Here is a 22,401-nt window from a genome sequence, read left to right as displayed (position 1 = left end):
GGAAGATTAGCAATCTTTCTGTGAAAAAGAACAGAAAGAGCAGAGATTTGTCCTGTCAAAGAACTTGCAGACAAACCCTTATCCAAACCATCCTGAAGAAATTGTAAAATTCTAGGAATTCTAAAAGAATGCCAAGAGAATTTATGAGAAGAACACCAAGAAACGTAAGTCTTCCAAACTCGATAATAAATCTTTCTAGAGACAGATTTACGAGCCTGTAACATAGTATTAATCACTGAGTCAGAGAAACCTCTATGACTAAGAATCAAGCGTTCAATCTCCATACCTTCAAATTTAATGATTTGAGATCCTGATGGAAAAATGGGCCTTGAGATAGAAGGTCTGGTCTTAACGGAAGTGTCCAAGGTTGGCAACTGGCCATCCGAATGAGATCCGCATACCAAAACCTGTGAGGCCATGCTGGAGCCACCAGCAGTACAAACGAACGCTCTAGTAAAATCTTGGAAATCACTTTTGGAAGAAGAACTAGAGGCGGAAAGATATAGGCAGGATGATAATTCCACGGAAGCAACAACGCATCCACTGCTTCCGCCTGAGGATCCCTGGATCTGGACAGATACTTGGGAAGTTTCTTGTTTTTAGATGAGAGGCCATCAGATCTATTTCTGGAAGTCCCCAGATTTGAACAATCTGAAGAAATACCTCTGGGTGAAGGGACCATTCGCCCGGATGTAACGTCTGGCGACTGAGATAATCCGCTTCCCAATTGTCTACACCTGGGATATGAACCGCAGAGATTAGACAGGAGCTGGATTCCGCCCATACAAGTATCCGAGATACTTCTTTCATAGCTTGAGGACTCACCTTGATGATTGACATACGCCACAGTTGTGACATTGTCTGTCTGAAAACAAATAAACGATTCTTTCTTCAGAAGAGGCCAGAACTGAAGAGCTCTGAAAATTCCAAAATGTTGATTGGTAATCTCGCCTCCTGAGATTTCCAAACCCCCTGCGCTGTCAGAGATCCCCATACAGCTCCCCAACCTGAAAGACTCGCATCTGTTGAGATCACAGTCCAGGTTGGACAAACAAAAGAGGCCCCTTGAATTAAACTATGGTGATTCAACCACCAAGTTAGAGAAGATCGAACATTGGGATTTAAGGATAGTAAATTGTGATATCTTTGTATAATCCCTGCACCACTGGTTCAGCATACAAAGCTGCATAATGCTACCGAAGGGAACAATTGAGACTGAAGGTTTTGACAAGCTGAAACCAATTTCAGACGTCTCTTTTCTGTTAGAGACAAAGTCATGGACACTGAATCTATTTGGAAACCCAAAAAGGTTACCCTTGTCTGAGGAATCAAGGAACTCTTTGGTAAATTGATCCTCCAACCATGTCTTTGAAGAAACAACATAAGTTGATTTGTATGAGATTCTGCAGAATGTGAAGACTGAGCAAGTACCAAGATATCGTCCAAATAAGGAAATACCGCAATACCCTGTTCTCTGATTACAGAGAGAAGAGCACGAGAAGCTTCGAAAAGATCCTTGGAGCTGTTGCTAGGCCAAACGGAAGAGCAACAAACTGGTAATGCTTGTCTAGAAAAGAGAATCTCAGGAACTGATAGTGATCTGGATGAATCGGAATATGAAGATATGCATCCTGTAAGTCTATTGTAGACATATAATGCCCTTGCTGAACAAAAGGCAGAATAGTCCTTATAGTCACCATTTTGAATGTTGGTATCCTTACATAACGATTCAATATTTTTAGATCCAGAACTGGTCTGAAGGAATTCTCCTTCTTTGGTACAATGAATAGATTTGAGTAAAACCCCAGACCCCGTTCCAGAACTGGAACTAACATAATTACCCCAGCTATCTCTAGGTCTGAAACACATTTCAGAAACGCCTGAGCCTTCACTGGATTTACTGGAATGCGTGAGAGAAAAAATCTTCTCACAGGCGGCCTTACCTTGAAACCTATTCTGTACAATTGTGAAACAATGTTCTGAATCCAAAGATTGTGAATCGAATTGATCCAAACATCTTTGAAAAATCGTAACCTGCCCCCTACCAGCTGTGCTGGAATGAGGGCCGCACCTTCATGCGGATTTGGGAGCTGGTTTTGACCTTCTAAAAGGCTTGGATTTATTTCCAGACTGGAGAAGGTTTCCAAACGGAAACCATTCCTTTAGAGGAAGGGTCAGGCTTCTGCTCCTTATTCTGACGAAAGGAACGAAAACGATTAGCAGCCCTATATTTACCTTTAGATTTTTTGTCCTGAGACAAAAAGGCTCCCTTCCCCCCAGTAACAGTTGAAATTATTGAATCCAACTGAGAACCAAACAATTTATTACCTTGGAAAGAGAGAGAAAGCAAAGTTGACTTAGAAGTCATATCTGCATTCCAAGTTTTAAGCCATAAAGCTCTTCTAGCTAAAATAGCTAAAGACATATACCTGACATCAATTCTAATGATATCAAAAATGGCATCACAAACAAAGTTATTAGCATGTTGAAGAAGTTTAACAATGCTATAAGCATTATGGTCTGATACTTGTTGCGCTAAAGCCTCCAACCAGAAAGTTGAAGCTGCAGCAACATCAGCCAAAGAAATAGCAGGTCTAAGAAGATTACCTGAACATAAATAAGCTCTCCTTAGAAAGGATTCAAGCTTCCTATCTAAAGGATCCTTAAAGGAAGTACTATCTGCCGTAGGAATAGTAGTACGTTTAGCAAGAGAAGAGATAGCTTCATCAACTTTGGGGATTTTGTCCCAAACTCTAAATGAGTAAATGAAGTACCCAGACTATTCCATTCCCTAGAAATCACTTCTGAAATCGCATCAGGGACTGGAAAAACTTCTGGAATAACTACATGAGGTTTATAAACCGAATTTAAACGCTTAGCAGATTTAGTATCAAGAGGACTAGACTCCTCCATATCTAATGCAATCAACACTTCTTTAAGTAAAAAACGAATAAACTCCATTTTAAACAAATAAGAAGATTTATCAGTATCAATATCTGAGGCAGAATCTTCTGAACCAGATAGATCCTCATCAGAAACAGATAAGTCAGAATGATGGCGGTCACTTAAAAATTCATCCGAAATATGAGAAGTTTTAAAAGACCTTTTACGTTTACTGGAAGGAGGAATAACAGACAGAGCCTTCCTAACAGAATTAGAAACAAATTCTTTTACATTAACAGGACCATCCTGAACATTAGATGTTGAAGGAACAACAACAGGTAAAGGATTATTACTAATGGAGACACAATCTGCATTGGAAAGTTTATCATGGCAACTAACACAAACTACAGCCGGAGGAACAGTTACCACAAGTTTACAACAAATGCACTTAACTTTGGTAGAACCAGCATCAGGCAGCATCTTTCCAGTAGTAGATTCTGACCCAGGATCAGAATGTGACATCTTGCAATATGTAATAGAAAAAACAACATATAAAGCAAAATTATCAAATTCCTTAAATGACAGTTTCAGGAATGGGAAAAAATGCAAAATAACAAGCCTCTGGCAACCAGAAGCAATGAAAAAGTGAAACTTAAATAATGTGAGAAAAAAAGTGGACCAAAAAAAGATGCCCACATTTTTGGCACCAAGTATGACGCCCACATTATTGGCGCCAAGTACAACGCCCATATTTTTTGGCGCCAAGTATGACGCTACATCCTCTGACGCCGAAACCGACACCCACATTTTTTTGTCGCAAAAAAAGTCTGAATACACATGCGTCAAAAAAATGACGTAACTGAATACAACTTCCGGCGTCAACTACGGCGCCGGAAATGACAAAATTTTGCGCCAAAAAAGTTTGCGCCAAGAATGACGCAATAAAATGAAACATTTTACAGCCCGCAGGGAAAAAATAGTCAATTGAAAATTTTCAAGGTAAGAAAAAAATATTTATTCATATGCATTATCCCAAATAATGAAACTGACAGTCTGAATGAATACTGATTATCCTGAATCATGGCAAATATAAGTTTAAAGACATATATTTAGAACTTTACATATAAAGTGCCCAACCATAGCTTAGAGTGTCACAAAAAATAAGACTTACTTACCCCAGGACACTCATCTACATATAGTAGATAGCCAAACCAGTACTGAAAAGAGAATCAGTAGAGGTAATGGTATATAAGAGTATATCGTCGATCTGAAAAGGGATGTAGGAGAAGAAATATCTACGACCGATAACAGAGAACCTATGAAATAGATCCCCTAGAGGAAGACCATTGTATTCAAATAGGCAATACTCTCTTCACATTCCCCTGACATTCACTGCACTCTGAGAGGAAAACCGGGCTTCAGCCTGCTGCGAAGCGCATATCAACGTACAATCTAGCACAAACTTACTTCACCACCTCCATGGGAGGCAAAGTTGTGGGTGTGGTGAGGGGTGTATTTATAGGCATTTTGAGGTTTGGGAAACTTTGCCCCTCCTGGTAGGAATGTATATCCCATACGTCACTAGCTCATGGACTAATGCTAATTACATGAAAGAAATTAGGAGGCAAGACTAACATACTCCAAATAAATAGAAGGCCTTATGAGCTGGAGTTCACATGCAATGGAAAAGGAAAAGTGAGAGTCTCCTGAGATGTTTCTTCCATCTTCGAAAGTGGGTGTATGGGACCATTTACTCAAAAGTAATATTGGAAGAATGGAATTATGACAATTTAAAAGAAAAGAAAGTAGTTCTGAATACACACACACCTCTGGCCCTCCCAGTATCAAATGACACTATTATAAATTTTGGAGGCTAGTTTAGCTTTACCAAATCTGTATTTTTACTGTAGATTACAGATAATGAATACAATTTAATGAGGGTATTTTCTACCTTTCTCTGAAGAGGCTCTTTAAAGATAGATGAATAGATGTATGGTTTTTCATAGGATGAAGAGTTCTCACATACCTGCTATCCTTCTGATTGTGGCAGTATTGAAGATATTGAAGTAGTGTACTCCAAAGATTTTGCCCAAGCGCTTGCAGAGCTCAGTGACCTCTGCTTGGCATTTTTTCACCATTTCTTCCCTTTGTGACGTATTGGCCACAATAGATGCCTTTTGTTTCCTGATACTACTTGCATTCTCAGTGTCCTGGAACTCTACCTGTGAGAGAAGACTTTGTTAATTTTGCGGTCAAGAAGGGTATTTGTACTTCTATTCCAAGTAAAGGTCTTTATAGCAGCAAAAGATTTGATACTACATGGGTCCAAACACCACAAAGGGAAATGGAAATTAAACTAATACAATAACCCCATCCTGTTATATTTAACACACACCTTTAAGAAGCCATTTACAACAGCTTGAGCTTTTTCTCCTATGGTTGTGTATGCCACAGCCTGGTCATTAGCTGTAATGTAAAGCTCTTCATCCAAGATCCTGTCTAGGACCAGCTTCCGGAATAACCTCTCTGCATTATGCCGGGAGTAGGCAGCTCCTTTCCCAAATATGCCAGTCTGAACCTTTGCCGTTTTAGTTCCTGGAGTAAAGAGAAAATGAGAATGGATAAACTTGGACACAAGCCTCAGGCTGAAAAGACCATTGTAACCAAAAAAAACCACAACATAATTTATGTAAGAACTTACCTGATAAATTAATTTCTTTCATATTGGCAAGAGTCCATGAGCTAGTGACGTATGGGATATACAATCCTACCAGGAGGGGCAAAGTTTCCCAAACCTCAAAATGCCTATAAATACACACCTCACCACACCCACAATTCAGTTTAACGAATAGCCAAGTAGTGGGGTGAAGTGGCCAAGGTTGGCAACTGGATATCCGAACAAGATCCGCATACTAAAACCTGTGAGGCCATGCTGGAGCCACCAGCAACACAAACAATTGCTTCATGATGATTTTGGAGATCACTCTTGGAAGAACTAAAGGCGGGAAAATATAAGCAGGTTGATAACACCAAGGAAGTGTCAACGCATCCACTGCTTCCGCATGAGGATCCCTGAACCTGGACAGGTACCTGGGAAGTTCCTTGTTTAGATGAGAAGCCACCAGAACTATTTCTGAAAACCCCCACATCTGAACAACCTGAGAAAACACATCTGGATGGAGGGACTACTCCCCCGGATGTAAAGTCTGACGGCTGAAATAATCCGCTTCCCAATTGTCTATACCTGGGATATGAACCACAGAAATTAGACAGGAGCTGGAATCCGCCCAAGCAAGTATCCGGGATACTTCTTTCATAGCTTGGGGACTATGAGTCCCATCCTGATGATTGACAAATGCCACAGTTGTGATATTGTCTGTCTGAAAACAAATGAACGGTTCTCTCTTCAACAGATGCCAATTCTGAAGAGCCCTGAAAATCATAGAGTTTAAAAATATTGATTGCTAATCTTGGCCCTTGAGATTTCCAAACTCCTTGTGCTGTCAGAGATCCCCAGACAGCTCCCCAACCTGAAAGACTCGCATCTGTTGAGATCACAGTCCAGGTTTGACCAACAAAAAGAGGCCCCTACAACTATACAATGGTGATTTAACCACCAAGTCAGAGATAGTCGAACATTGGGATTTAAGGATATACATTGTGATATAATTGAAAAAACCCTGCACCATTGGTTCAGCACACAAAGCTGGAGAGGTCTCATATGAAAACAAGCAAAAGGGCATCACGTCCGATGCTGCAGTCATGAGACCGAAAACTTCCATGCACATAGCTACTGAAGGGAATGACTGAGACTGAAGGTTCCAACAGGCTGCAACCAATTCAAAACGTCTCTTGTCTGTTAGAGACAGAGTCATGGACACTGAATCTATCTGGAAACCTAAAAAGGTGACCCTTGTCTGAGGAACCAAAGAACTTTTTAGTAAATTGATCCTCCAACCATGTTTTTCGAAGAAACAACACTAGTTGATTCGTGTAAGATTCTGCAAAATTTGAAGACTGAGCTAATACCAAGAAATCGTCCAAATAAGGAAACACCGCAATAACCCGCTCTCTGATTACAGAGAGTAGGGCACCAAGAACCTTAGAAAAGATTCTTAGAGCTTCCACTAGGCCAAATGGAAAAGCGAAAAATTGGTACTCTTACATAATGATTAAAAAAAATTTTCAGATCCAGAATTGGCCTGAATGAATTTTCTTTCTTTGGGACAATGAATAGATTTGAATAAAACCCCAAACCCTGTTCCTGAAACGGAACTGGCATTATTACCCCTGAAACTCCAGGTCTGAAACACACTTCAGGAAAGCCTGAGCCTTTACTGGATTTGCAGGAATGCGTGAGAGAAAATATCTTCTCACAGGAGGTCTTACTATGAATCCTATTCGGTACCCCTGAGAAAACTTAATCTGCCCCCTACCAGCTGCGCTGGAATGAGGACTGCACCTACATGCGGACTTAGGGGCTGGCTTTGGTTCCTTAAAAGGCTTGGATTTAATCCAATTGGAAACAGATTCCTTGGGGGAAGGAATAGGTTTCTGTTCCTTATTTAGTTGAAAGGAACGAAAACGGTTAGAAGCTTTAGATTTACCCTTAAGTCTTCCCCCAGTGACAGTTGAGATAATCAAATTCAACTGAGAACCAAATAACTTATTACCTTGGAAAAAAAGAGATAGCAATCTGGACTTAGAAGTCATGTCAGAATTCCAAGATTTAAGCCACAAAACTCTTGTAGCTAAAATAGTTAAAAACAAATTTAACATCAATTTTGATGAAAAAAATGGCATCACAAATAAACTGAATAGCATGTTGAAGCAAGCGAACAATGCTAGACAAATCATAATCCAATTCTTGTTGCGCTAATTTTCCAACCAAAAAGTTGATGCAGCTGCAACATCATCCAAAGAAAATGCAGGCCTGAGAAGATGACCTGAATATAAATAGGCTTTCTTTAGATAAGATTCAAGTTCCTATCTAAAGGAAATTAAAAAAGAAGTACTATCTTCCATAGGAATAGTAGTATGCTAAACAAGAGTAGAGATAGCCCCATCAACTTTGGGGATCTTTACCCAAAACTAGAATGTAACTGCTGGCAAAGGATACAATTTTTTTTTTTAACTTTAAAGAAGGAATAAAAGTAGTACCAGGCCTATTCCATTCCTTAGAAATCTTATCAGAAATAGCATCAGGAACTGGAAAAACCTCTGGAATAACCACAGGAGGTTTATAAACATAATTTAAACGTTTACTAGTTTTAATATCAAGAGGACTAGTCTCCTCAATATCCAATATAATCAACACTTCTTTAACAAAGAACGAATATACTCCATTTAAAATAAATAAGTAGATTTGTCAGTGTCAATATTTGAGGAATGATCTTCTGAATCAGATAGATCCTCATCAGGGGAGGATAATTCAGTATGTTGACGGTCATTTGAAATTTCATAAACTTTTTGAGAAGTTTTAAAAGACCTTTACATTTATTAGAAGGCGGAATGGCAGACAAAGCCTTCTGAATAGAATCAGCAATAAGAAAATTTATGCTTACCTGATAAATTTATTTCTTTATTGACACGATGAGTCCACGGATCATCTTAATTACTAATGGGATATTCACCTCTTGTCAGCAGGAGGAGGCAAAGAGCACCACAGCAGAGCTGTTAAATAGCTCCTCCCTTCCCTCCCACTCCAGTCATTCGACCGAAGTTAGGAAGAGAAAAGAAAAGCCAAGGTGCAGAGGGGTCTGAAGTTTACAATAACCCACAACCTGTCTAAAAGAACAGGGCGGGCCGTGGACTCATTGTGTCAAAAAAAGAAATACATTTATCAGGTAAGCATAAATTTTCTTTTCTTTTTTAAGACACGATGAGTCCACAGATCATCTTAATTACTAATGGGATTCAATACCCAAGCTAGAGTACACAGATGATACGGGAGGGACAAGACAGGGAACCTAAACTGAAGGCACCACTGCTTGAAGAACCTTTCTCCCAAAATCGGCCTTAGCCTAGGCAAAAGTGACAAACTTTAAAAAAGCGTGAAGAGAGGACCAAGTTGCAGCCTTGCAAATCTGTTCCACAAAAGCCCTCATGGAATGAGCTGTAACTCTCTCTGGAGACTGCCGTCCAGCAGTCTCATATGCAAACGGAAGATACTCTTCAGCCAACCAGAAAAAGAAGTAGCGATAGCTTTTGTCCCTTGCGTTTTCCTGAGAAAACCACAAACAAGAAGACTGACGACAGTCCTTAGTCGCCTGCAAGAAAAACCTTAGAGCACGGACCACAACCAAATTGAACAGAAGTCTTTCCTAGGACACAAGAAAAGAACAATCTCCTGATTAATGTTCCGATCAGAAACAACCTTAAGAAAAAATCCTAAGATAGAACGGAAAACTACCTTATCTGAATGTAAGTAGAATAAGGAGACTCATACTGAAATGCCGAAAGCACCGACACTCTCCGAGCAGAAGAAATAGCAATAAGAAAAAAACTTTCCAAGATAACACAATATCTAAAGGAAAGAATGGGCTCAAACGGAGCCCCTTGAAGAACTCTGAAAACTAAAATCAGACTCCATGGAGGAGTAACTGTATGAACACAGGCCTGATCCTGACCAAGGCCTGACAAAAACAGAATTTATGTTTACCTGATAAATTACTTTCTCCAACGGTGTGTCCGGTCCACGGCGTCATCCTTACTTGTGGGATATTCTCTTCCCCAACAGGAAATGGCAAAGAGCCCAGCAAAGCTGGTCACATGATCCCTCCTAGGCTCCGCCTACCCCAGTCATTCGACCGACGTTAAGGAGGAATATTTGCATAGGAGAAACCATATGGTACCGTGGTGACTGTAGTTAAAGAAAATAAATTATCAGACCTGATTAAAAAAACCAGGGTGGGCCGTGGACCGGACACACCGTTGGAGAAAGTAATTTATCAGGTAAACATAAATTCTGTTTTCTCCAACATAGGTGTGTCCGGTCCACGGCGTCATCCTTACTTGTGGGAACCAATACCAAAGCTTTAGGACACGGATGAAGGGAGGGAGCAAATCAGGTCACCTAAATGGAAGGCACCGCGGCTTGCAAAACCTTTCTCCCAAAAATAGCCTCAGAAGAAGCAAAAGTATCAAACTTGTAAAATTTGGTAAAAGTGTGCAGTGAAGACCAAGTCGCTGCCCTACATATCTGATCAACAGAAGCCTCGTTCTTGAAGGCCCATGTGGAAGCCACAGCCCTAGTGGAATGAGCCGTGATTCTTTCGGGAGGCTGCCGTCCGGCAGTCTCGTAAGCCAATCTGATGATGCTTTTAATCCAAAAAGAGAGAGAGGTAGAAGTTGCTTTTTGACCTCTCCTTTTACCGGAATAAACAACAAACAAGGAAGATGTTTGTCTAAAATCCTTTGTAGCATCTAAATAGAATTTTAGAGCGCGAACAACATCCAGATTGTGCAACAAACGTTCCTTCTTTGACACTGGTTTCGGACACAGAGAAGGTACGATAATCTCCTGGTTAATGTTTTTGTTAGAAACAACTTTTGGAAGAAAACCAGGTTTAGTACGTAAAACCACCTTATCTGCATGGAACACCAGATAAGGAGGAGAACACTGCAGAGCAGATAATTCTGAAACTCTTCTAGCAGAAGAAATCGCAACTAAAAACAAAACTTTCCAAGATAATAACTTAATATCAACGGAATGTAGGGGTTCAAACGGAACCCCCTGAAGAACTGAAAGAACTAAGTTGAGACTCCAAGGAGGAGTCAAAGGTTTGTAAACAGGCTTAATTCTAACCAGAGCCTGAACAAAGGCTTGCACATCTGGCACAGCTGCCAGCTTTTTGTGAAGTAACACAGACAAGGCAGAAATCTGTCCCTTCAGGGAACTAGCCGATAATCCTTTTTCCAATCCTTCTTGAAGGAAGGATAGAATCTTAGGAATCTTAACCTTGTCCCAAGGGAATCCTTTAGATTCACACCAACAGATATATTTTTTCCAAATTTTGTGGTAAATCTTTCTAGTTACAGGCTTTCTGGCCTGAACAAGAGTATCGATAACAGAATCTGAGAACCCTCGCTTCGATAAGATCAAGCGTTCAATCTCCAAGCAGTCAGCTGGAGTGAAACCAGATTCGGATGTTCGAACGGACCCTGAACAAGAAGGTCTCGTCTCAAAGGTAGCTTCCAAGGTGGAGCCGATGACATATTCACCAGATCTGCATACCAAGTCCTGTGTGGCCACGCAGGAGCTATCAAGATCACCGACGCCCTCTCCTGATTGATCCTGGCTACCAGCCTGGGGATGAGAGGAAACGGCGGGAACACATAAGCTAGTTTGAAGGTCCAAGGTGCTACTAGTGCATCCACTAGAGCCGCCTTGGGATCCCTGGATCTGGACCCGTAGCAAGGAACTTTGAAGTTCTGACGAGAGGCCATCAGATCCATGTCTGGAATGCCCCACAGCTGAGTGACTTGGGCAAAGATTTCCGGATGGAGTTCCCACTCCCCCGGATGCAATGTCTGACGACTCAGAAAATCCGCTTCCCAATTTTCCACTCCTGGGATGTGGATAGCAGACAGGTGGCAGGAGTGAGACTCCGCCCATAGAATGATTTTGGTCACTTCTTCCATCGCTAGGGAACTCCTTGTTCCCCCCTGATGGTTGATGAACGCAACAGTTGTCATGTTGTCTGATTGAAACCGTATGAACTTGGCCCTCGCTAGCTGAGGCCAAGCCTTGAGAGCATTGAATATCGCTCTCAGTTCCAGAATATTTATCGGTAGAAGAGATTCTTCCCGAGACCAAAGACCCTGAGCTTTCAGGGATCCCCAGACCGCGCCCCAGCCCATCAGACTGGCGTCGGTCGTGACGATGACCCACTCCGGTCTGCGGAATGTCATCCCTTGTGACAGGTTGTCCAGGGACAGCCACCAACGGAGTGAGTCTCTGGTCCTCTGATTTACTTGTATCTTCGGAGACAAGTCTGTATAGTCCCCATTCCACTGACTGAGCATGCACAGTTGTAATGGTCTTAGATGAATGCGCGCAAAAGGAACTATGTCCATTGCCGCTACCATCAAACCGATCACTTCCATGCACTGCGCTATGGAAGGAAGAGGAACGGAATGAAGTATCCGACAAGAGTCTAGAAGTTTTGTTTTTCTGGCCTCTGTCAGAAAAATCTTCATTTCTAAGGAGTCTATTATTGTTCCCAAGAAGGGAACCCTTGTTGACGGAGATAGAGAACTCTTTTCCACGTTCACTTTCCATCCGTGAGATCTGAGAAAGGCCAGGACAATGTCCGTGTGAGCCTTTGCTTGAGGAAGGGACGACGCTTGAATCAGAATGTCGTCCAAGTAAGGTACTACAGCAATGCCCCTTGGTCTTAGCACAGCTAGAAGGGACCCTAGTACCTTTGTGAAAATCCTTGGAGCAGTGGCTAATCCGAAAGGAAGCGCCACGAACTGGTAATGCTTGTCCAGGAATGCGAACCTTAGGAACCGATGATGTTCCTTGTGGATAGGAATATGTAGATACGCATCCTTTAAATCCACTGTGGTCATGAATTGACCTTCCTGGATGGAAGGAAGAATAGTTCGAATGGTTTCCATCTTGAACGATGGAACCTTGAGAAACTTGTTTAAGATCTTGAGATCTAAGATTGGTCTGAACGTTCCCTCTTTTTTGGGAACTATGAACAGATTGGAGTAGAGCCCCATCCCTTGTTCTCTTAATGGAACAGGATGAATCACTCCCATTCTTAACAGGTCTTCTACACAATGTAAGAATGCCTGTCGTTTTATGTGGTCTGAAGACAACTGAGACCTGTGGAACCTCCCCCTTGGGGGAAGTCCCTTGAATTCCAGAAGATAACCTTGGGAGACTATTTCTAGCGCCCAAGGATCCAGAACATCTCTTGCCCAAGCCTGAGCGAAGAGAGAGAGTCTGCCCCCCACCAGACCCGGTCCCGGATCGGGGGCCAACATTTCATGCTGTCTTGGTAGCAGTGGCAGGTTTCTTGGCCTGCTTTCCCTTGTTCCAGCCTTGCATTGGTCTCCAAGCTGGCTTGGCTTGAGAAGTATTACCCTCTTGCTTAGAGGACGTAGCACCTTGGGCTGGTCCGTTTCTACGAAAGGGACGAAAATTAGGTTTATTTTTTGCCTTGAAAGGCCGATCCTGAGGAAGGGCGTGGCCCTTACCCCCAGTGATATCAGAGATAATCTCTTTCAAGTCAGGGCCAAACAGCGTTTTCCCCTTGAAAGGAATGTTAAGTAGCTTGTTCTTGGAAGACGCATCAGCCGACCAAGATTTCAACCAAAGCGCTCTGCGCGCCACAATAGCAAACCCAGAATTCTTAGCCGCTAACCTAGCCAATTGCAAAGTGGCGTCTAGGGTGAAAGAATTAGCCAATTTGAGAGCATTGATTCTGTCCATAATCTCCTCATAAGGAGGAGAATCACTATCAACCGCCTTTATCAGCTCATCGAACCAGAAACATGCGGCTGTAGCGACAGGGACAATGCATGAAATTGGTTGTAGAAGGTAACCCTGCTGAACAAACATCTTTTTAAGCAAACCTTCTAATTTTTTTTATCCATAGGATCTTTGAAAGCACAACTATCCTCTATGGGTATAGTGGTGCGTTTGTTTAAAGTGGAAACCGCTCCCTCGACCTTGGGGACTGTCTGCCATAAGTCCTTTCTGGGGTCGACCATAGGAAACAATTTTTTAAATATGGGGGGAGGGACGAAAGGAATACCGGGCCTTTCCCATTCTTTATTAACAATGTCCGCCACCCGCTTGGGTATAGGAAAAGCTTCTGGGAGCCCCGGCACCTCTAGGAACTTGTCCATTTTACATAGTTTCTCTGGGATGACCAACTTGTCACAATCATCCAGAGTGGATAATACCTCCTTAAGCAAAATGCGGAGATGTTCCAACTTAAATTTAAATGTAAACACATCAGGTTCAGCTTGTTGAGAAATGTTCCCTGAATCAGTAATTTCTCCCTCAGACAAAACCTCCCTGGCCCCATCAGACTGGGTTAGGGGCCCTTCAGAAATATTATTATCAGCGTCGTCATGCTCTTCAGTATCTAAAACAGAGCAGTCGCGCTTACGCTGATAAGTGTTCATTTTGGCTAAAATGTTTTTGACAGAATTATCCATTACAGCCGTTAATTGTTGCATAGTAAGGAGTATTGGCGCGCTAGATGTACTAGGGGCCTCCTGAGTGGGCAAGACTCGTGTAGACGAAGGAGGGAATGATGCAGTACCATGCTTACTCCCCTCACTTGAGGAATCATCTTGGGCATCATTGTCATTGTCACATAAATCACATTTATTTAAATGAATAGGAATTCTGGCTTCCCCACATTCAGAACACAGTCTATCTGGTAGTTCAGACATGTTAAACAGGCATAAACTTGATAACAAGGTACAAAAAACGTTTTAAAATAAAACCGTTACTGTCACTTTAAATTTTAAACTGAACACACTTTATTACTGCAATTGCGAAAAAACATGAAGGAATTGTTCAAAATTCACCAAATTTTCACCACAGTGTCTTAAAGCCTTAAAAGTATTGCACACCAAATTTGGAAGCTTTAACCCTTAAAATAACGGAACCGGAGCCGTTTTGAACTTTAACCCCTTTACAGTCCCTGGTATCTGCTTTGCTGAGACCCAACCAAGCCCAAAGGGGAATACGATACCAAATGACGCCTTCAGAAAGTCTTTTCTAAGTATCAGAGCTCCTCTCACATGCGACTGCATGCCATGCCTCTCAAAAACAAGTGCGCAACACCGGCGCGAAAATGAGGCTCTGCCTATGCTTTGGGAAAGCCCCTAAAGAATAAGGTGTCTAAAACAGTGCCTGCCGATATTATTATATCAAAATACCCAGATAAAATGATTCCTCAAGGCTAAATATGTATTTAATAATGAATCGATTTAGCCCAGAAAAAGTCTACAGTCTTAATAAGCCCTTGTGAAGCCCTTATTTACGATCGTAATAAACATGGCTTACCGGATCCCATAGGGAAAATGACAGCTTCCAGCATTACATCGTCTTGTTAGAATGTGTCATACCTCAAGCAGCAAGAGACTGCTCACTGTTCCCCCAACTGAAGTTAATTGCTCTCAACAGTCCTGTGTGGAACAGCCATGGATTTTAGTGACGGTTGCTAAAATCATTTTCCTCATACAAACAGAATTCTTCATCACTTTTCTGTTTCTGAGTAAATAGTACATACCAGCACTATTTCAAAATAACAAACTCTTGATTGAATAATAAAAACTACAGTTAAACACTAAAAAACTCTAAGCCATCTCCGTGGAGATGTTGCCTGTACAACGGCAAAGAGAATGACTGGGGTAGGCGGAGCCTAGGAGGGATCATGTGACCAGCTTTGCTGGGCTCTTTGCCATTTCCTGTTGGGGAAGAGAATATCCCACAAGTAAGGATGACGCCGTGGACCGGACACACCTATGTTGGAGAAATGATTGTACATCTGGGACATTTACCAGACGTTTGTGTAAGAAAAGAGAGAAAAAACAGAATTTATGTTTACCTGATAAATTACTTTCTCCAACGGTGTGTCCGGTCCACGGCGTCATCCTTACTTGTGGGATATTCTCTTCCCCAACAGGAAATGGCAAAGAGCCCAGCAAAGCTGGTCACATGATCCCTCCTAGGCTCCGCCTACCCCAGTCATTCGACCGACGTTAAGGAGGAATATTTGCATAGGAGAAACCATATGTTACCGTGGTGACTGTAGTTAAAGAAAATAAATTATCAGACCTGATTAAAAAAACCAGGGCGGGCCGTGGACCGGACACACCGTTGGAGAAAGTAATTTATCAGGTAAACATAAATTCTGTTTTCTCCAACATAGGTGTGTCCGGTCCACGGCGTCATCCTTACTTGTGGGAACCAATACCAAAGCTTTAGGACACGGATGAAGGGAGGGAGCAAATCAGGTCACCTAAATGGAAGGCACCACGGCTTGCAAAACCTTTCTCCCAAAAATAGCCTCAGAAGAAGCAAAAGTATCAAATTTGTAAAATTTAGAAAAAGTGTGCAGTGAAGACCAAGTCGCTGCCTTACATATCTGATCAACAGAAGCCTCGTTCTTGAAGGCCCATGTGGAAGCCACAGCCCTAGTGGAGTGAGCTGTGATTCTTTCAGGAGGCTGCCGTCCGGCAGTCTCATAAGCCAATCGGATAATGCTTTTAATCCAGAAGGAGAGAGAGGTAGAAGTTGCTTTTTGACCTCTCCGTTTACCAGAATAAACAACAAACAAAGACAAAGTTTGTCTGAAATCCTTAGTAGCTGCTAAGTAAAATTTGAGAGCACGAACTACATCCAAGTTGTGCAACAAACGTTCCTTCTTTGAAACTGGATTAGGACACAAAGAAGGCACAACTATCTCCTGGTTAATGTTTTTGTTAGAAACAACTTTTGGAAGAAAACCAGGTTTAGTACGCAAAACCACCTTATCTGCATGGAACACCAGATAAGGAGAAGAACACTGCTGAGCAGATAATTCTGAAACTCTTCTAGCAGAAGAAATTGCAACCAAAAACAAAACTTTCCAAGATAATAACTTAATATCAACGGAATGTAAGGGTTCAAACGGAACCCCCTGAAGAACTGAAAGAACTAGGTTGAGACTCCAAGGAGGAGTCAAAATTTTGTAAACAGGCTTGATTCTAACCAGAGCCTGAACAAAGGCTAGAACATCTGGCACAGCTGCCAGCTTTTTGTGAAGTAACACAGACAAGGCAGAAATCTGTCCCATCAAGGAACTTGCAGATAATCCTTTTTCCAATCCTTCTCGAAGGAAGGATAGACTCTTAGGAATCTTAACCTTGTCCCAAGGGAATCCTGCAGATTCACACCAACAGATATACCAAATTATGTGGTAATTTTTCTGGTTACAGGCTTTCAGGCCTGAACAAGAGTATTAATAACAGAATCTGAGAACCCTCGCTTTGATAAGATCAAGCGTTCAATCTCCAAGCAGTCAGCTGGAGTGGGTCGAACGGACCTAGAACAAGAAGGTCTCGTCTCAAAGGTAGCTTCCATGGTGGAGCCGATGACATATTCACCAGATCTGCATACCAAGTCCTGCGTGGCCACGCAGGAGCTATCAAAATCACCGACGCCCTCTCCTGATTGATCCTGGCTACCAGCCTGGGGATGAGAGGAAACGGCGGGAACACATAAGCTAGTTTGAAGGTCCAAGGTGCTACTAGTGCATCCACTAGAGCCGCCTTGGGATCCCTGGATCTGTACCCGTAGTAAGGAACTCTGAAGTTCTGACGAGAGGCCATCAGATCCATGTCTGGAATGCCCCACGGTTGAGTGACTTGGGCAAAGATTTCCGGATGGAGTTCCCACTCCCCCGGATGCAATGTCTGACGACTCAGAAAATCCGCTTCCCAATTTTCCACTCCTGGGATGTGGATAGCAGACAGGTGGCAGGAGTGAGACTCCGCCCATAGAATGATTTTGGTCACTTCTTCCATCGCTAGGGAACTCCTTGTTCCCCCCTGATGGTTGATGTATGAACTTGGCCCTCGCTAGCTGAGGCCAAGCTTTGAGAGCATTGAATATCGCTCTCAGTTCCAGAATATTTATCGGTAGAAGAGATTCTACCCGAGACCAAAGACCCTGAGCTTTCAGGGATCCCCAGACCGCGCCCCAGCCCATCAGACTGGCGTCGGTCGTGACAATGACCCACTCTGGTCTGCGGAAGGTCATCCCTTGTGACAGGTTGTCCAGGGACAGCCACCAACGGAATGAGTCTCTGGTCCTCTGATTTACTTGTATCTTCGGAGACAAGTCTGTATAGTCCCCATTCCACTGACTGAGCATGAACAGTTGTAATGGTCTTAGATGAATGCGCACAAAAGGAACTATGTCCATTGCCGCTACCATCAAACCTATCACTTCCATGCACTGCGCTATGGAAGGAAGAGGAACGGAATGAAGTATCCGACAAGAGTCTAGAAGTTTTGTTTTTCTGGCTTCTGTCAGAAAAATCCTCATTTCTAAGGAGTCTATTATAGTTCCCAAGAAGGGAACCCTCGTTGACGGAGATAGAGAACTCTTTTCCACGTTCACTTTCCATCCGTGAGATCTGAGAAAGGCCAGGACAATGTCCGTATGAGCCTTTACTTGAGGAAGGGACGACGCTCGAATCAGAATGTCGTCCAAGTAAGGTACTACAGCAATGCCCCTTGGTCTTAGCACCGCCAGAAGGGACCCTAGTACCTATGAGAAAATCCTAGGAGCAGTGGCTAATCCGAAAGAAAACGCCACGAACTGGAAATGCTTGTCCAGGAATGCAAACCTTAGGAACCGATGATGTTCCTTGTGGATAGGAATATGTAGATACGCATCCTTGAAATCCACCTTGGTCATAAATTGACCTTCCTGGATGGAAGGAAGAAGTGTTCGAATGGTTTCCATCTTGAACGATGGAACCTTGAGAAACTTGTTCAAGATCTTGAGATCTAAGATTGGTCTGAACGTTCCCTCTTTTTTGGGAACTATGAACAGATTGGAGTAGAACCCCATCCCTTGTTCTCCTAATGGAACAGGATGAATCACTCCCATTTTTAGCAGGTCTTCTACCCAATGTAAGAATGCCTGTCTTCTTATGTGGTCTGAAGACAACTGAGACCTGTGGAACCTCCCCCTTGGAGGAAGCCCCTTGAACTCCAGAGAATAACCTTGGGAGACTATTTCTAGCGCCCAAGGATCCAGAACATCTCTTGCCCAAGCCTGAGCGAAGAGAGAGAGTCTGCCCCCCACCAGATCCGGTCCCGGATCGGGGGCCCGCATTTCATGCTGTCTTGGTAGCAGTGGCAGGTTTCCTGGCCTGCTTTCCTTTGTTCCAGCCTTGCATAGGTCTCCAGGCTGGATTGGCTTGAGAAGTATTACCTTCCTGCTTAGAGGACGTAGCCCTTGGGGCTGATCCGTTTCTGCGAAAGGGACGAAACTTAGGTTTATTTTTGGTCTTGAAAAGACCTATCCTGAGGAAGGGCGTGGCCCTTGCCCCCAGTGATATCAGAGATAATCTCTTTCAAGTCAGGGCCAAAGAGTGTTTTCCCCTTGAAAGGAATGTCAAGCAATTTGTTCTTGGAAGACGCATCCGCTGCCCAAGATTTTAACCAAAGCGCTCTGCGCCACAATAGCAAACCCAGAATTTTTTCGCCGCTAACCTAGCCAATTGCAAGGTGGCGTCTAGGGTGAAAGAATTAGCCAATTTAAGAGCACGAATTCTGTCCATAATCTCCTCATAAGAAGAAGAATTACTAATAATCGCCTTTCCTAGCTCATCAAACTAGAAACACGCGGCTGCAGTGACAGGGACAATGCATGCAATTGGTTGTAGAAGGGAACCTTGCTGAACAAACATCTTTAGCAGACCTTCTAATTTTTTATCCATAGGATCTTGGAAAGCACAACTATCTTCTATGGGTATAGTGGCGCGCTTGTGTAGAGTAGAAACCGCCCCCTCGACCTTGGGGACTGTCTGCCATCAGTCCTTTCTGGGGTCGACTATAGGAAAACAATTTTATAAATATGGGGGGAGGTACTAAAGGTATACCGGGCCTGTCCCATTCTTTACTAACAATGTACGCCACCCGCTTGGATATAGGAAAAGCTTCGGGGGGCCCCGGGGCCTCTAAGAACTTTTCCATTTTACATAGTGGTTCTGGAATGACCAGATAATCACAATCATCCAAATTGGATAACACCTCCTTAAGCAGAGCGCGGAGATGTTCCAACTTAAATTTAAAAGTAATCACATCAGGTTCAGCTTGTTGAGAAATGTTTCCTGAATCTGAAATTTCTCCCTCAGACAAAACCTCCCTGGCCCCCTCAGACTGGTGTAGGGGCCCTTCAGAAACCATATCATCAGCGTTCTCATGCTCTACAGAATTTTCTAAAACAGAGCAGTCGCGCTTTCGCTGATAAGTGGGCATATTGGCTAAAATGTTTTTGATAGAATTATCCATTACAGCCGTTAAATGTTGCATAGTAAGGAGTATTGGCGCACTAGATGTACTAGGGGCCTCCTGTATGGGCAAGACTGGTGTAGACGAAGGAGGGGATGATGCAGTACCATGCTTACTCCCCTCACTTGAGGAATCATCTTGGGCATCATTTTTACTAAATTTTTTTATGACATAAAATACATATAGTTAAATGAGAAGGAACCTTGGTTTCCCCACAGTCAGAACACAATCTATCTGGTAGTTCAGACATGTTAAACAGGCATAAACTTGATAACAAAGCACAAAAAACGTTTTAAAATAAAACCGTTACTGTCACTTTAAATTTTAAACTAAACACACTTTATTACTGCAATTGCGAAAAAGTATGAAGGAATTGTTCAAAATTCACCAAAATTTCACCACAGTGTCTTAAAGCCTTAAAAGTATTGCACACCAAATTTGGAAGCTTTAACCCTTAAAATAACGGAACCGGAGCCGTTTTTATATTTAACCCCTTTACAGTCCCTGGAATCTGCTTTGCTGAGACCCAACCAAGCCCAAAGGGGAATACGATACCAAATGATGTCTTCAGAAAGACTTTTCTATGTATCAGAGCTCCACACACATGCAGCTGCATGCCATGCTGTCCTCAAAAACAAGTGCGCCATACCGGCGCGAAAATGAGGCTCTGACTATGATTAGGGAAAGCCCCTAAAGAATAAGGTGTCTAAAACAGTGCCTGCCGATATAATCATATCAAAATACCCAGAATAAATGATTCCTCAAGGCTAAATATGTGTTAATAATGAATCGATTTAGCCCAGAAAAAGTCTACAGTCTTAATAAGCCCTTGTGAAGCCCTTATTTACTATCTTAATAAACATGGCTTACCGGATCCCATAGGGAAAATGACAGCTTCCAGCATTACATCGTCTTGTTAGAATGTGTCATACCTCAAGCAGTAAGAGACTGCACACTGTTCCCCCAACTGAAGTTAATTGCTCTCAACAGTCCTGTGTGGAACAGCCATGGATTTTAGTTACGGTGCTAAAATCATTTTCCTCATACAAACAGAAATCTTCATCTCTTTTCTGTTTCTGAGTAAATAGTACATACCAGCACTATTTTAAAATAACAAACTCTTGATTGAATAATAAAAACTACAGTTAAACACTAAAAAACTCTAAGCCATCTCCGTGGAGATGTTGCCTGTACAACGGCAAAGAGAATGACTGGGGTAGGCGGAGCCTAGGAGGGATCATGTGACCAGCTTTGCTGGGCTCTTTGCCATTTCCTGTTGGGGAAGAGAATATCCCACAAGTAAGGATGACGCCGTGGACCGGACACACCTATGTTGGAGAAACAGGGTTTTTTTACCTTTTAGGGAACTTGACAAATCTTCCTCCAACCCTCTTGGAGAAAAAACAAAATTCTAGGAATCCTATTTACTCCCTGAGTAGTCCATGGATTCACACCAATAGAGATATTTACGCCATATCGTATGATAAATTTGACTAATAACAGGTTTTCGAGCTTGAATCATGGTCACAATAACCAAGTAAAAAAAACCTGCTTGGATAATAAGTGTTCAATCTCCAAGCAGTCAGTTTCAGATAAACCAGATTTGGGTGAAGGAGGGGCCCATGAATTAGGTCATTCCTCAACGGAAGCCTCCAAGATGGTAGAGATAACATGTCCATCTGTATACCAAATCCCACAAGGCGAAGTCGGTGCTATAAGGATCACCGAAGCACTCTCCAGCTGGATTCGAGCAATAGCCCGAAGAAGAAAAGCAAACAGAGGAAAAAAACTGGAGAACACTTCCGGATGGAGTTCCCACTCCCCTAGATGAGAGGACTGCCTGCGCAGGAAATCCGCCTCGAACATGTTCCACCCCTGGGATGTAGCTCGCCAACAGGCAGCATGAATGGGCCTCCACCCACTGACTTATTTTGGATACCTCTGTCATCGCTAAGGAACTCCTCGTTGCTCCCTGATGATTGATGTAAACCACTGACGTCATTTTGATCGACTGGAACCTGATAAACTGGACTGAGGCCAGGCCAGAAGATCGTTCTCAGCTCCAGAAAGTTTATAGGAAGATAAGACTCTGGCTGAATCCAAACCCCCTGAGCCCTTAAGTACCCCCAGACTGCTCCCCACCCTAGAAGGCTGGCATCTGTTGACACAAATACCCAAGATGGTCTGCGAAAGCAGGTTCCCTGGGAGAGATAATCCAGAGACCACCACCATTGAAGATAATCCCTTGTCTCCTGCTCCAGTTGTATTCGAGGAGACAAATCTGTATAATCTCCGATCCATTGCCTGAACATTCTGAACTGCAGAGGTCTGAGACGGAACTGAGCAAACGGGATGATGTCCATTGACGCCAACATCAGCCCGATTACCTCCATGCACTGAGCCACTGAAAGCCGAGGAGAGGACTAAATGACTAAACAAGTATCAATAATCATCGATTTCCTGACCTTCCGT

General features: G+C 42.8%; 1 protein-coding gene across 1 annotated transcript in view; it reads right to left on the bottom strand.

Moving 5' to 3' along the window:
* Positions 1 to 22,401, bottom strand: part of BLM (BLM RecQ like helicase) — a 117,526-nt gene that overhangs the window by 14,361 nt on the left and 80,764 nt on the right. Inside the window, 2 exon segments of the mRNA XM_053719573.1 lie at positions 4,910 to 5,105; positions 5,279 to 5,478. Coding sequence (XP_053575548.1) covers positions 4,910 to 5,105; positions 5,279 to 5,478 — 396 coding nt within the window.

The sequence above is a fragment of the Bombina bombina genome, chromosome 6 (assembly GCF_027579735.1).
Source record: "Bombina bombina isolate aBomBom1 chromosome 6, aBomBom1.pri, whole genome shotgun sequence".
Lineage (NCBI taxonomy): Eukaryota > Metazoa > Chordata > Amphibia > Anura > Bombinatoridae > Bombina > Bombina bombina.
The sequence above is the reverse complement of the archived record's forward strand: the minus strand, read 5'-3'. Positions and strand labels throughout refer to the sequence as shown.